This window comes from Ciconia boyciana, chromosome 1 (assembly GCF_034638445.1).
Source record: "Ciconia boyciana chromosome 1, ASM3463844v1, whole genome shotgun sequence".
NCBI classification, from domain to species: domain Eukaryota; kingdom Metazoa; phylum Chordata; class Aves; order Ciconiiformes; family Ciconiidae; genus Ciconia; species Ciconia boyciana.
The window spans coordinates 120,272,334-120,287,884 of NC_132934.1; the positions used below are offsets into that span (position 1 = coordinate 120,272,334).

At 39.1% G+C, this 15,551-nt stretch overlaps 2 protein-coding genes across 4 annotated transcripts in view; both read right to left on the reverse strand.

The window, feature by feature from the left end:
- Nucleotides 1-1,747: 1,747 nt before the first annotated feature.
- On the reverse strand, nt 1,748-9,461 carry PSMG1 (proteasome assembly chaperone 1). 2 transcript variants are annotated; one of them, XM_072846756.1, is made up of 7 exons: nt 9,070-9,458; nt 8,750-8,859; nt 7,203-7,354; nt 6,757-6,819; nt 4,047-4,245; nt 3,008-3,144; nt 1,748-1,936 (listed from the first exon to the last, which is right to left on the reverse strand). In XM_072846756.1, exons 1-7 carry the CDS (start codon nt 9,198-9,200, stop codon nt 1,862-1,864), a joined length of 867 nt encoding a protein of 288 aa, XP_072702857.1. In that variant the 5' UTR covers nt 9,201-9,458; the 3' UTR covers nt 1,748-1,861. The 2 variants fall into 2 exon arrangements, with proteins under 2 accessions (XP_072702857.1, XP_072702864.1); XM_072846763.1 differs by lacking the exon at nt 8,750-8,859 and having other exon boundaries at nt 9,070-9,461.
- Nucleotides 9,462-10,612: 1,151 nt separating this feature from the next.
- Nucleotides 10,613-15,551, reverse strand: part of BRWD1 (bromodomain and WD repeat domain containing 1) — a 62,564-nt gene continuing 57,625 nt past the window's right edge. The window contains exon 41 of one of the 2 annotated variants that reach the window (XM_072846719.1): nt 10,613-13,786. In XM_072846719.1, coding sequence (XP_072702820.1) covers nt 12,642-13,786 — 1,145 coding nt within the window. In that variant the 3' untranslated portion in view covers nt 10,613-12,641. The remainder of the gene's footprint in view (nt 13,787-15,551) is intronic. The other variant, XM_072846723.1, reaches the window with a different exon arrangement.

Below are 15,551 nucleotides of genomic sequence, written 5' to 3' on the forward strand. Positions count from 1 at the left end.
TCATGTACTTTATTTATTATGAATCAAACATGTTCAGTACACAAGTAAGTACATGGTGCAGCCAACGTGCAACTCTTTCAGAGCAACAGAATGAATTCTCAGGTCAGATCTCGCATACAAACAGGTTTTAATTAAAATGCTGCACAGAAATGGAAAAAAAACCCAGAAGGAACCACGTCCTGCACTTCATGCTTCAGAGTTTGTTCTAAAATACAGCACCACTTAAAGCAACAGTTGCTTGCTTATCTGTAATTACATTAACAGAAATTTAAATCAATGTCTTAACTAATATGCAACTTGATATCCACATCAAGAATATTCTACTGCTGTTAAAACTGCGATACAGCATGCAGTTAAAAATTTCCAAAACCAGAAGTTGTAGTGGGCCTGCTGAAGACAGGGGTTACTTGCTTCAGTGGTTGTTGACTAAGCCGACCACTTTCAAACCTGAATGGATGATAGTTCTGTTAAAGGAATACATTGTTCAAAAACGTCCACTGGGCATCCAGTGTAAGACAAAGTTAAACTTAAACTTTAAAGTAACTTTTTGTAAAGTTACTTTACAAAAGTAAAACTTTTGTTCCAAAAGGATAAGCTACATGCAATTTAAACATCTCTGTGCAGTGACAAACCAGCGAATTACCTGGTAGCAACAGAAATACTATCTTTAACACCATTTTCTTAAACAAAATGTTAAATTAAACAGAGGATATATACAAGTCAGAACTGCATGCCAAACGCAATAAATATTTTAAATACACTGCTGAAATTGTTACCAACTTTCAGAGAATTTTTTGACACTTTAAAGCCTAAACTTTTACTTTCCTCTAAAAATCACATACTCTGCATAAGAGATCTTGTACTATTCCTACTGTTGCCAGCAATTTCGAGTTTAAAAGTGGATAGATTAAATCAGTTTGCCCTGTCAAATCCAGCTGAAGTAACTTGCGAGCCTACCACCCTGTTTCACTGGGAGAGGTTCTCACCATTCTGAGAGATCTGACAGCAGGGAACGCTCCTGTGCCTCTATGGCTCCTGGTCAAGGTCTGAAGCTGAAACTGCCAACAAAGGCGAGCTCTCAGCAAGGCACTGCAAATGGGAGCTGCAGTATCTGAATGTGGGCACATCTCTCTTCCTGCCAGATCTGCAGGCAGCAGCATCCTAAACACCTGGGACGATCTACTCGGTGAATCCAACTCACAGCCCTTCCATGTAGTTCAAACCAGCTCCACATTCCTGCCTCCTACTAATTTTTAAAGCAAGCTTAAGATTATTTTCCACTAGTAAGTCTTTTAAAGGTATTTACCATACTTTTCTTACTATATTTTCTATCAACACATATATAAAAAAATGTATGTGCACACATACATATATATGTATCATTCATACATACACACACACAAAATTATATATATTTATGTATGTAAAAAGATGCAGAGCATACTTCCTCCATCACGGACAAATCTTTAAAGAGTATTGAATATTAGGAAAACTTTTGTGTCTCAAAATAAAGTAAAAAATAGGTGTTCTCATTACATATAGACAGAATTCCTTAACTGCATTTCCTCTTTTACATATAAAAGGTATACATTTAGATAAGACAATCCCTTCAGGAGGAGAAAAAGAAGTTGCTTTTCATACTCGAGGTATCTTTCCTAAAATCGCTCCAGAAGAAAGTCTCCCAAGCCATGCAGAAGAAATGTGTTTGTAGTGATGAATTTGAAAGTAACAAAAATGAGTGCATAAGTAAAAATCTACTGGAATTTATTCCACTTTTAAGGAAACAACTACAATTCCAAAATGTCCTCTACAGAAGAAACTGGAGTTTACGAAAGTGCAGTCTGTGTCATAAATGTCCTCTTTAGATATAGATATTATTATGAGTTTCATTGGTTGTCAGTAACTTCTTCAAAATCTTTGTGCTTTCAGATACATCCTAGGAAAAGGAAGAGATGATCAGCATTAGCTACACTGCTGGTAACAAAACAACAAAAAAGCCTCACTGTCCTCTATTTCAATTTTTATTACTCTGAATATCAGTTTGATTAAAATGTTAACTGTGAGCAAAACTCAGGTCTTCCAAATGAAGGTATCCAGAGACCTGGTAAAGGCTCCAAATGAATGTGCAGCTCAACCATAGAACAGGATTTGTTAATTTGCATTCCTCCTTGCTTATATATGAGAGCAATATGCATATTTGCTGTTGCTTTCCTTCAGAGTTTAAACATTTACGTACTAGTCTGTTAGGCTAGCAGACCAGTATAAGCTGTAATGAAAACTAACTCGCAATTCCCACATTTAAAGCTGAAATAAATACTTCAGTACACACAACCCTCTTCTGTCATTTAAATGTAAGTTCAATTGGCAAAACTGAGGGAAGTGTTTTGAATCAACTATACTTCAAGTAAAACCATTTCAGAAGGAAGCAAAACATTCACTTTAGCAGCTATAATGCCATGATTTCAGAGCTGCTTGATCAGTGCAAAACTGTTAAGAATCATCTTTAGAAATTGTCTTTTAATTCCAGAAAGAAGTTATAGGTCAAAATAAATTTCTTAAGAAGCTTTCATGTATTGCACAAGACAGGTAGATTCAGAGCTAGAACAGAGCCATCTTGCATATGAATGTAGAATGTTAAAAAAATAAACATATTTAAAGGTTTTAACATAAGACACCTCCAAAGAAAAGCGCAGCTTAAACAATCACAAGAAATTACTCCCTGATATACTAATACCACTACAAAAGTTTGAAAAGTCAAAATGAATTGAGGGAAGCTGTAGATTCATTATTTCTAAGCAACTTATAAAGAGATGTAAATAGTTCCAGCAGGTACTATACCAGAAATCATTGTCCTCTGTCAATAAAGTCTGTACATGTCTATACATGACATACATCAGCCTTTTCAGGTGGAATCCTCATAGGGGCACATCAACAGCAGAATGCAAGAGATGAAAGACAGACCAAAATAGACCAAACCTCCCATTAATTTTTAAATATGAAATCTTACCTTGACTAAACTCTTTAGGATTTTAGAAGAAAGCAGAGGCTTGAACGCTTCAATTGTAACTGTGTCCAGTTTGATGACATCAGTGTAGCACTGATACAGCACTGCAGGAATCTGCCATACTTGACAATAACTCAAAACTAAATACAAGTCAAAAGAAAATGTGTGTTACATTCAGCAGAGAAGGAATCTCAGTTCTGTGTATAAAACCACATGTGTACTGGCCAGAACTTCAAAAGCATGAAAGTTTACAAATTAACTACTCAGGATCCTGACTGCTAGACCAGCCATCCCTCACTCCTCAGGTACACAAGAAAATAAACCACCAAAAATTAGTAAAATGCAGTTGGTATTTCTTCCTGGCAAATACCTTAACTGGAAACTGTATATTATTGGTAAACAAAAATACTATGAGCTTCTGTAAAACAAAACAAAACAAAAGCCCAAAAAACAACCAAACATAAAAACTCAAAACAAAGTGCAAAGAAGATAAACTTACTCTAGAAAAATCATCCACTTTTAGCTCCTGCCAGATAAGTTTTTCCTCATGATGCTACCACTAATTTGGTACTCTATAATGAAAAGCCTTGGGTTTTTATTAAATTACATAATAAAACTGAATCTAACTTTTACATGAGGTCGATCAGTAGCACTGTGAAACCTACTTTACCTGTAATATGCAGAAAGGACTTTATAAGCCTCAGTTTGGATGCTCAGATGAAAATAAAACACATTTAGTTCACAAGTAAAATGCCCAGAAACCCCAATATACAATACACTTTGTGAGGCTATACTGAAGAATTTGCTAGTACTTATGTTCCGCACATAAGGGGTAAAAGGATTTGTGGGTGGTTTTGAAATTTGTCCCTATTTTACAAGGCAACATGCAAGATGTCAAACTGTTAGGAATTAATTTTCAAAAAACTAACTTGTTAGCCAGTTTACACACTTAAGTAAAAATTCTAATTGCAATGGGATGCTCTTCAAAGTGAATTTTGTGTTGCCACCAGCAGTCTTGCAAATAACTGGAATTGCAAAATACCAGCAGCAGGAAGATCTCGCACAATGTTAGGTTGTTCCAGCAGTGGGCAGCAGACCTGCTCTTTGAATTCTTTTGTCTTCAAGGCTTTCAGAAATGGAGATGGAAGTGTTAAAGTGGATTCCTGAGTTTTATAATCAGCTACAGGACACGTCGAAAGAATGGTTACTTGCAAGCCCTCCTTTTGCATACAGCCAAAAACCTGAAATAAAAATGTTAATACATAAGCAAAATTTACCTTCTCACAATAATAGCGTAAAAACACAAAGATTCATTTCAATTTCAGTGCAGATGGCAAACGGCAGTTTTATTCAGGTTTGCAGGACTAACTAAAATCTGAATCACAACCTTCAGGTAGAAATTTCACATGCATTGTTCTTGGAATGGAGATAAAAAACCAAAAGAACAGCTAACGTATTTACCAAGTCTATTGATTTTCTTGAGAGGCTTTAGGTTTTCAGCACTTTCTATTCACCTGCAAATATATTAAGACTTACTATTTTTACTAATGGTGACTGTAGAAAGAAAAAGGACTCCAAATAAAACCACGCTGCTTATGACAGGAAGGCAGCTTGCTAAGCTGCAAGACCTTCGAAATTGAAATCATGCTCCCCAGATGTTCTGCAGTATTTAAAACGAGTCTTCATTTCAAATACTCAGATTTTATTTAATTACATTCAATTTGACTTGAGAATTGAGAAAGAGAACCTTAATTTTTCCACAGTTTCCCTCAAATTCAAAGAAACAAATTTCAAAAACATTGTACAAAACAAACTTTTGGATCCATTGCATGCTGTCACAAAACACCAACATGCTGCACAGCCTTCCATTGTTTTTAAAGAACGTACGTCAAAATGAGGAGAAGCATGATAAACCTTGCACCCTCCCTTTACACTGTCCTGTTAAGATTTATGATCAATAAGGAAATAGGGAATTTGGTAAACACTACAGAAACTCCACTGTTTCTGTACATGGTACCAATCACAGAAGGGAAGCTGACTGTTCCCTTGCATCAATGTGTTACCGCTGTAATATAAAACTGACATAACTTTTCAGAAGCACACATATTTTCAATTTACAGTATATTTACTTTGTTGGAAACACTGGCTGGTGTGCATTACTGTGAAACTTTAGTCTGTATGTTCTCATTTTGTCAGAGCTCACTTACTGAGAAAACATACAGAAGTAAAAATCTGACTGGTAGTGACTGTGAAGATGCCCAGTGAATCAGAATTTATGAAGCATACAGAACAGGTTCTGTAACTCACACTAAAAGCAGAAGATTACTAGCACAACGTTTCTGCTGTACATTTAAAAATACCAATAATCATGAAGTCTAAAAATATTCAAGAACATTGACGTGATAAAACTGCACACTCCTACTGTTCATGAACACCCACATTTGAATTAACACATATGCGCAAACAGCTGGAAAAACACAAATGGGGAAGACAACAAAACCACAGTCATCTTTCTTTTGTAATCCCAGTTTAAATGAAGTGCAAGAATGCGTGGAATACAGCAAAACCATCATGTTTTAGGTCTTGGGGTTTCTAAACTTCGAAGTGAACCATTACCCCCCAAGCAAAGCAAATTAAACTCTTCAACAAGCCAAGCAACCACAAAAGGCTAGTTTTCCACAAACTTGGGTCTGAAAACCCTGTAACATTCAGTGAAGTTGTCCTGGTTTTCCATCCTCTTTGCCTTCTCATAATCTCTCTGGCTCCCTCACACCGAGATGCTCGTATGGTTCTCCCTCACAACCAATTAATCCTTCTCACTCGCTGGGGCTAGGCCACCTGGCAGGCTAGACTGAGCAGGTATCACTCAGCTCAGGTTGAGGACTTGCTCTCAGCGGACACACCGCTTTTTATCTCACTCTTTGTATCTCTAGCCACAGCCTTACACAACTTCAGCGTAACGTAATAGCTTTAGAATCTCTGCTTGTTCATCAGATCAGCAGAGATTTAAAGGAAGGTAGGTTAGAAGACAGACAGCAAGACAAAATAAGCCATACTTCCTTGGGGCTAAGCAGTGACCCAAATCCATAAAGAAAATCAACAGCCAGAACATTCCCCCCTGGCTTTATCTTACTAAAATCAACACGGTATTTGGAGGGACCTGAATGACCCAGCAGCGTTCGTGTACCTGAATGATGCTGGGGTAAGGCACTTAGCATACTAAGGCTATGAACAAATAGGACACATACTGCTCTGGAGGCACCTTCCTTCAGTGTTCCTCCTTGTGAAAGGAACACAACACACCCATTAGTAAAGATACTATCCATCATAAGTTTCACAACAGGTTTGTCTGGTGATCATTTGATAGCTGTACAAATGCAGTAATGTTATTATTTTTTAAGGAAGGATCCTCCCAGAGCTGAAATAAGCCATAGAAAATTTAAGCCAAACAGGAAAAAGGCTTGGAAAGTAGTTAAGGGCAACAAAATTGAAACTGTCCAAAAGAAGTAATTGCTCAAAGTTGGTAAGTCACAGCAGATAAAACTGGAAGCATCTAGAAAGGAATTTCACAGAATCTGCAGATGGTAAATTTGTTCATTTGCTGAATATTTAAGAAAAGAAAGCCACAGGGAAAACAGTTATTCTAAACATGACAGCATTGTAAATATCAGAGAGAAAGAGGCACTTATACTAAGTTGAAGATCCCTACCCCTAAGATTTCATTGCTCAATTTGTTGTCTTGCCAGTTTTACCTTTTCAAGCCACTGGAACTGTTGATCCTCAGCAACGTAGCAACTACACTGGCACAACAAAACCTTAAAAAAAAAAAAGTTGCGTAAGCAAGCGGTTTAAAGAGCACAACAACAGCTCATAATCACATGTAAAGATGATGTGAATGCAGCCAACAACTTGTTCAGTTTTTCTTGGATTTCTTCAACCCTATTTCAACAAGAATTTTTCATTCACAACTGATGTGAATCAATCAGGCTGTAACACATCTTATTTGTACTGAACTTCACATGCCAGAACTTCAAAGAGTTTTAGTGAGCATAATGACCCTTCAGATTTTGGATGAGATTAATCCAGAATACTGCAGCCTTAATGCTTTGTTTGCCCTAGGCAGGGTAGGGGGTGGATGAAGGTTGCTCTCTTTTTCAGAAAGCTAAAATATAGAGGAATTCATGCATAAGTCACTTACTGTCGGATCTGATATCAATCGGTAGAACAAACAGAAAGAATCTGTCGGGAGGACCTTTGTTGTGTTGGATGTTCGACACCACTCATTCCACAGCTTCACAACTCCAACTACTTCCCAACATACAGAATCCAGAATAAAAGACGACAGGAAAGCTGCAAAAAACCAATAAATACTGTTAATTTATAAAGAATAAAGTCTCTGTTCCACAAATAAATACATGAACTGAATTACATTATTTCTTTACAATCTCAATTTAAAAAAAAAAGTAGTTAACTTATTTTTATCGACATACATTTATTGACCAAATCCAGCAAAGATCAAGAATGTGAGTAACCTCACCGTATCAAGACTTAAAAGATAAAGAGCAGTTCGACATATAGAGATCCCTAACATCAAAAACATGTATTCTTAGGAATTGTATCACTACAGTCAACTTTCATTCCTTTAGTATACACTAAGGATGTAAATATTAAGTCTCTAATACTTCTTGACATACCAGATATAACAGATTTCTCAAAAAAAAAAAAAAAAAAATCACTGAACCAGCAAGGCAGAACTATTACACTGGCTCTAGGAAGCAGACACATGCATGACTCTGCAAGAGTATGCATGACTTAGTGGCAAAAAGAGATGCCAAATCAAATGTTCATAAATCAAATTCCTGTCAAAAGTTATGTTCAACAGAAGACAGATCTAAAATATCTATAACTATTTTTCAAGGAAAAACCTGAACAAAGAAAAAACAAGTTAGTAAAGTTAACTTAGATATCTAAATGTGACCTAAATGTAAAGAAGACTTAAAACTTCTTTATATCCACAGGGAAGCAGCTATTAAAAAACTCAAGACCTTAGTAAGTGTGTGTGGGAAGGGGAGAGGGTGTTTCAAGACTCTAGGCCTGAGTAAATAACCACCCTAAAAGAGGGCATTTTGAACAAGTGAGGAATTAGAATGTGAAAAAGGGACTGACTAATCAAGAAAAAAAGAACACCTCACTGTTCATTAAAAATTTTAAAAATTACAGCTTATTGACCCATAATTTTACATCTCTGACAGATCCCTATTTCAAAACACTATAGACTGCACTGAGCAACTTGCTACTATCAGAAGGAAACTTTTGCCAATTAACAAACAGTCCAGGAGAGTCTACCAAAGTCAGATAAAGGAAAAGGGGGGTTGTCCCAACTAAAATCCAAAACCAAAACATACTCTGCTTCTGCCCTTTAACTGAAAATGTATCATTTTACCATGCTGTGACAGGAAGAATAAGCAGCTGTTACAAAAGCTGTGTTTTACATGTACAGACTAACCTTGGCGTCCTCTGGACAGCTCAGCTGCCTCAGTGTTAAAACTCCGCTCCCTAAATGAAGAGCTGGACACCCTTAAGGACCATTCTTACAGCAGAGACCAACGTTAAAATAGACTACGGCAAAGGGATTGTCCTGGCACACTTTCTTCCAACCTCCTGCCTTCTCAAATTTAGCCAACAGCAAAGGAACAGCAGCATTTTAGTCTCAGAGGGTTTGTTGTTGCGGCTTGCACCACCTACCTGCAGCGTTGTGTCCTATCGCCACTATAAATTTAGAGCACACAAACGGCTCGGCGGCAGAGCTTTCCGTAGACGCGCCCGACTTCAAGGTCCAGAGGACGTCGATCTCCCTGGCAAAAGAGGCCGAGGGAAGTGGTGCTGCGCTCCCCTTACCTTACCCTACCCTACCCTACCCTACCCTACCCTACCCGGCCCAGGCCCAGGCCCAGGCCCAGGCCGCCCCTGGCGGTCCGTCGCGGGAGAGGCCGCACCACAGCGGCGAGGAGAGCGGCCGGGGTGCCCCGTGGGGCTGTGCCCGCCGCCCCCCCCCGGACCGCTACCTTTTCTTCTCCAGCTCCCTGCGGATCTCCCGGTCCTCGGGCGTCTCCTCGCGGGCCTCCTCCGCCCACTCCTCATCGTCCACGCCGGCGCGGGACGGCGCCACCACCACCTCCCCAAAGAAGGTCGCCATCGCTGCCGCCCCGCCACGCAGCGCGCCTGCGCGCCGAGACACTCTGGTTCGTCGGCACCACCGAGTTCCGCTCCGCCTGGTGACGCTCTGGCCCCGCACACCAACGGAGCGGGCCCCGGAGGCTTTCCCGGCGGCTGCAACCGCGGCCGGGCCGCCCGAAACGGCCGCTTCTACCGCCGGGCCCCCAGAGAAGGCCCGCCCGGCGGCGGGGGGGCCTGCTAAGGCCTCCCTCCCTGCTGCAGCCCCCGTCCCGCTGCACGGCCTCTCCCGGCCTTGTACTGCCTACCCGCACCGGCCTCCGGCGCAGCCTGCGATGCCGCCGTGCCAGCCACCGGCGGCTCCGCTTTACGGGGCAGCGGCGCCGGCGAAGTCTCGGAAGAGGAGCGGGACGAAGGCGGGGGAGCCGCAGCAGGGAGGGCGCAGGCCCCGCCGGTTCGGCACAGCCTACCTCGGCTTGCCTCCCTTACTCAGAACGGAGCAGCCCAGAGCGGAACCCGGCCCGGCCCCCGCCTGCGGTGCGGGGCGGAGGGCTGGCGGGGCGGCCAGGGCGTTCCACACGGCCGGTACGGCATACCTAGGCAGAAACCCAAATACAGCGAGGCCGACCGTACCAGGCGTGTGCAAATAAAAGTACAGTGACGTTACCGTTTTACGTATAGCTTTACTGTTATCCACTTCCACACGTACATCATAGGAGTCTTTAATACTAAAGAATTTGATTCTCCTACACTTCTGTCTTGCACTTTTAGTATTTTCCTGTGTTCACAGTGCCTGCTCGCCTGCCTGCTATCCCAGACTCACGTCCTGCTTTTAAAAAAACAAACACACCTCCCCCCCCCGCCACCCCCAAATCCCACATCTTACAACTGCATCGCATTAAGCAGGTTTAAATAAAGATACAACTGTTACAGGTCTACTAGATCACTTCACTTCCCTGAGTACAGCTAGACCAAACAAAGAATGCTGAAGGATTAAAGTTACCAGGAAGATGAAAAAACTGCTTTCTGTAAGTCTTAGAAGAGCCAGTTCTGGTAAGAGTAAGCATGTTCATTTAAATAAATTTAAAAAAAATCAAACTGTTAGAGGGTGAAAGTCCCTTTCCAGTTTAATCCTTACTCCTCATACTGGCTCTTTGGAACCCCTCTGTATGTATAAAATTAGGAAATACAAAACAGCATTTGCTTTGCTCATAAAGTGTTATGGTCCCTAAGCCAGTAATTCCCTCTCGGATATATAAATATAGGGGCCAGAACCTTCTCCCAGCTTTCAGGGATCAGCATGAACATGCAGTGCATGAGTGCGGTATGACAGAGAATACAGCATCTGAAAAAGGGCGAGAAAGAAAAGCATCTTTTTAAAATCTAAGCCCGAATTAGAAATACAAACTACCAGTCCAATTTTAGCTGTTTAAACTTAAGATTAATAAAAAGTCTGACGTTCACTTAAGAGCTATTATACCAGTATTTATTCCTATACTGGAGGTTATACTCCATAGAACATTGATCAGCAGCAGCTGCTGAACAACGCATTCAGTTTATGGGTAATATAAAAATACCAGTTGACTTACTCTCTTTTAACAAAGCTGCCCCTAAAAGATAAACAAAGCCACCTCAAAGTTTCATCACTAAACACAACTGTGTTCATATTTCAGACACCAACTTAAAGAATTCAGATAAACATGTATCTTGAATTTACAAAATTCTACCGTATCATATTAAGGACTATGCTCTAAATAAAGAAAATTCCTGGGGCAAGAATGATATAAACTAGGTTATTTTTGGACTTCATCTAGAAGTTTTAAGAAAAAAAAAAAAGTATTTCTCTATACTGAGATAGCATTCTAGATACCAAAATGATGTCATGGTAAATATACCTTTTGGCACATAACATCAGTGACATTGTTGGAGAAATGGTTCTCACTGGCTGGTGGTAGGCAGCATGTCAGACTCCCTTCTCCATTACTTCACTTCCATTTCTACAAGCAGTTCTGGCATTAATGACTGTGATTATGCAGATGCACTAACTTCCTTTTTTCCCCAAAAAAAACCCCTTCCATATGCTACTACCAGACCAATCTGCTGGAAAACTAATTCACAAACTTGCTATTTCAGTTAAAATGAGCCAGGTTAGGATAAATCTAATATTCTAATGTTATCTACTATTGAACAACAAGATCAGGAATCACTAAGTCTTACTAAGTGTGAGAAAGGGAACCAGCAGAGCAGAGGGAGGAAACCTGTAGTGGAGAGTTAGGAAGGGGTGGAGATCACCAAGTGCCTGGTGTTGGACCGAAGGCAGCAACGGTGGGGCTGCCGCCAGCACACCTCTAGGGAAAAGCAAGGTAAGAGCTGAGAGGTGGTATGCGTTCTCGTAGTTGATACGCAGCCAACCAAGAATTTACACATTTTCGCTGGAGACATTTTCTCCTATCTTCTATGCAAGAATTATTTCTTGTCAACAACAGCCAAACATTTCAAAAACAGGAGATGTACTGCAATAATCAGAAACCGATAAGGTTTAATCAATGAGAAGTCTAACATTAAAGCACTTAAAAGTTTAAATATGGAAGAACAACAGAAATGTAGCAAAAAGGTCTGGAATGTAAGAATCCTGCACCTCAAGCTTTTTTACGCATAAAGAAAACAGAACAAGTGTTTTGTTTGTTTTTCTATTTTATAAAGAAAACACACAAAAACCCTTAGGCCCAAGAGTTCACCTGCATTTCATATTCTTAAGTTTACAGTATAGAAGTCACATTAATGATGATAGTACTACCTGTCAGCATAAAACCCTCTCTTCACCAGCACCAACATGCCTTTTTAATTGGCAAATATGCTTTTTCACTGGTAACTGGTTCCAGTTGCATGTTATCAATAATGGAAGTACAGAACACTTAACATCTGTACTAATACAAGTTGTAAAGTTATTAGCCTAGTGACCGTTCATTACTTTTTTGATGCAATGCTAGCCTCTGCCAGATTTTTATAGTGTACAGTATTATTTATAAGCCTGTTACTATTGTATATGATTTCATACAGCATTAGAGATGTTTGAAATCTGTTCTTGAATGTTGTATGACCTAGGTAGTATTCCATTGCAGCACCCATAACAATAATACTCAACATACTGCTATTAACCTGTTGCGCAGTGTTTTAACATTTTTTTACTCGTTATATGTAATAAAATACCAGTAAAGACAAAAAATTGCCCCTATAATGAGGCACATTTTGGCATCTGTGCTAAATGCTGCTACATGGGCAGGCAAGTGCAAGTCAAAATATGAAAAGGAGAAAGTCATCATCTAATCACATTCATAACTTTTTCATAGAAAAATATAAATATATTCCCTGAAATGTAGGACAAAGAAGAGCCAGCATCCATCATGAGTTCTAGTGCTATTACCATAAAAAAAAAAAAGTGGGCTGGCTTTTCCTTTTAAGGTTACGTTTCGCAATCTACATCATCTAAACCTCTGTCATCATCGTCGTCGTCACAATCGTCGTATCTCACAGTCCGCCTACCACCGTTCCGAGTTCTTATCTTAGAACGCCGATTAGCTCTTCTGTATTTGGTGTAATCCAAATCTTCAGAGTCATTTTCTTGGTTAGGTTTCCAACGTTTCCTTCGCTGGGGTCTTCTGGAAGGCTTAGGTGAGCAGGAATTAGTAATTTCTTTTCTAACAATTTCTGATTTCCTTTTCCTCTTTCTTGTTTCTGTGGCATCACTATAGATACTGTTATCAGTTCCAGAGTCTGAGTCAGAAGAACAATTGAAACTGGCTTTTGAACTTCCTGCAGTCCCAAGTGCTTCCACATTCTCTGATACTGAGCTTTTTTCATCTTTCTTCCCCCCTGTTTCAGATTCTGCTGTTTCTTTGAAGTCATCCAATTTTGATCTTTTGAAATAAGCTCTTCTCTCTTTATTGGATACTTCTCTGATATTTTTAGTTTTGTGTTTAGCTAAGTCAGAATCTACCTCCTCTTCAGAGTTGCTCGTATGATGGTTGTGAGCTGAAGTTGACTGACTACAACTTCCCCAGTTTCTCCCATTTTCCATCTTGTGGTTTGTGGAATTCTCCTCTGAAGAGTCGTACTTGAGATTTTTAAGAGCTGCAGCACAGACTGTTTTGTGTGTCTGCTTGTGGTTATCATTCTGCTTTTGAGTCACTTTTATCTCTGCTTCAGATTGTGTTTTTTCATTCTCAGACTCACTAATGTATTTTCTTTTAGGAGCAGATGATTCGGGGCAGGAAAGTTTTTTTCTGCTAGAAAGCTGTTCTTTCTCATTCTCAGACTTTAAGCAAGCATCTGTCTCCAAGTTGCCGATCAGTTTCTTCCTGGATGCTGCAGACACATTGCCATGAAGCTGCCTTCTGTTCTTTTTTACTGTGTAAACACTTTCTGAGCTTGATAATTCTTCTTTTGTATCGCTCATTATCTTAATCTTATTAGCTGCCAAAGTGGCACATCTGCGTGGATTTTTCTTCTCAGTCACATTAGACAGCTTTATGTGTTTCTTGTAGTTAATGATACATGTCCTGCTCCTGAGCACTTTTGCACTTTGTCCAGTCTCCTCAGATGCTGATTCTACAAAATAAAGATTTAAAAGTTTTTTAATAAAACTTAACATTCCTGAAATAATTAGTTTATTAAGCACAAACACTACCACCTTTAATAAAATACACAAAAGCATTCTCTTGTTTAATTTCAACTGTTACGTGGAATTTACCTTAAGCTTTTACTAAAAATACAGTCAGCCAGTCCCAGGCATACTTTTAACTCTCGGGATTACTCTTTTGCTTTGAGATAATGAAAGGGTTTGAAAGTAACATTCTTTAGCATCACTCTAGTAATTATCTTAGAAATTACAAATTACCTAAAACTTAGCAAACAAATGCTTTCATATTACTAATGCTTCTATCATTAGAAGCTATCATTTTCTTACTAGAATAACCTTTCAAAATTAATTATTACACATTTTAGATATTTTTTCCTAAAAAAGAGATGATAATACTTTGTGTAGACACAAGCCCCGGATGGATTTCACAATTTTAGAATTGTTTCACATACACAGGAAACATTTAAACAGTTCAGTTCCTTAGTGACTTAAACAGTAAGATTGCTTCTAACAGTGAATCTTCCATTCAGTATTTTTATTTTTAATATAGCACTTGCTTCTTACGTTGGGTTTTAAAACAAATATTCAGCCTGTAAATAATGTGAATGATGCTACGAAGCTCAATGGTTTAAACTTTTACCTTCTAAATAAAACACAATTACTCATAGGTATCAATAAAAATTAAGAGCAGAAGTTCTTGAAGTAAATTAATTTGCACAGACTTGATTAAGAAAATCCCAAATTTTGCTATTTTAGCAGAAATGTGTTTTGCAAAGTTAGTTTTCCCAAGATTTAGTTTTCCCAAGATTGTTATCCATCTCCATATTTCTTTGTAGCTGTTTCTGATTTTATGAGCAAAATGGATAAAAATGTGCTCCATTAAAGCCCCTACATTATATTAGCCTATTATTCCCTGATAACAGTCAATTTTATTCTATCTTAAACTCATTACTTTTGATGATTCTGTACTTGTACTCAGCAAACAGAGGGAAAAATCACGGCAGCTGATGTATATTTGCAGAACGCTAGGCAACTAAATATTTTTTCAAGTAGAAGTTTAGGAAAATGAGTTTATAGAGGGCATGCTCTCTCATCTTCCTTTACAGAGGGATGAAACAAGCTTGTCTTGCTAACTTTGTTCCAACTGTCTGAATGCTAATGGCCAAATACCTTCTGAGAATGACAGCCACACAGACATGGGAACACTAGCCTGAGACTTAAAACCAAGTAAGGGTTCAGTTCCTTGCTCCTTCTGTCTGGCTTAACCAGAAGTGTTAACACTGCAAGTCATTTGTAGTCTCTTGTTCCCCAATTCCTCACCTGTGAGGTAAGGACAGGGCAACATTTTCCCTAAATTCTGACAAGAATAAATGCAATGAAGATGTATTATAGAATGTAAAAAAAAGAAGTTATGGGACACAAATTCAAATGTCCAGCTTGAGTACCAATATTAAAAATCTCTTCAGATACCAAATCTGAAGATTCCCCTACATCTGCTTTGAGCTACACTCGCATTCTTGAAGGGCAGTTTGGAAATGTGGAAAAGACTGCCCAGCCTTAATGCTGAGTGCTAACTTAATCCCCTTTGGTCATCTGAAGAAATAAATGTTTAAAACTTAAAGACAGTTTTAAAGTTTCCAACTTTCCTGGAACTATTCCAAGAAAGGCAGCTAAAAAGAAGAAAAATAAATGCACACAGTGATTTTAGCCAATTTTTCACAGAGGTAGGTGCTT

Coding starts and splice junctions, on each gene's coding strand:
- PSMG1 (XM_072846756.1), bottom strand. CDS start 9,200: ATGGCGACCTTCTTTGGGGAGGTGGTGGTGGCGCCGTCCCGCGCCGGC. Junction 3,145..4,046: donor GCGAGATCTTCCTGCTGCTG/GTATTTTGCAAT, acceptor ACTTGTATTTAG/TTTTGAGTTATTGTCAAGTA. Junction 1,937..3,007: donor TCCTAAAGAGTTTAGTCAAG/GTAAGATTTCAT, acceptor TCCTTTTCCTAG/GATGTATCTGAAAGCACAAA.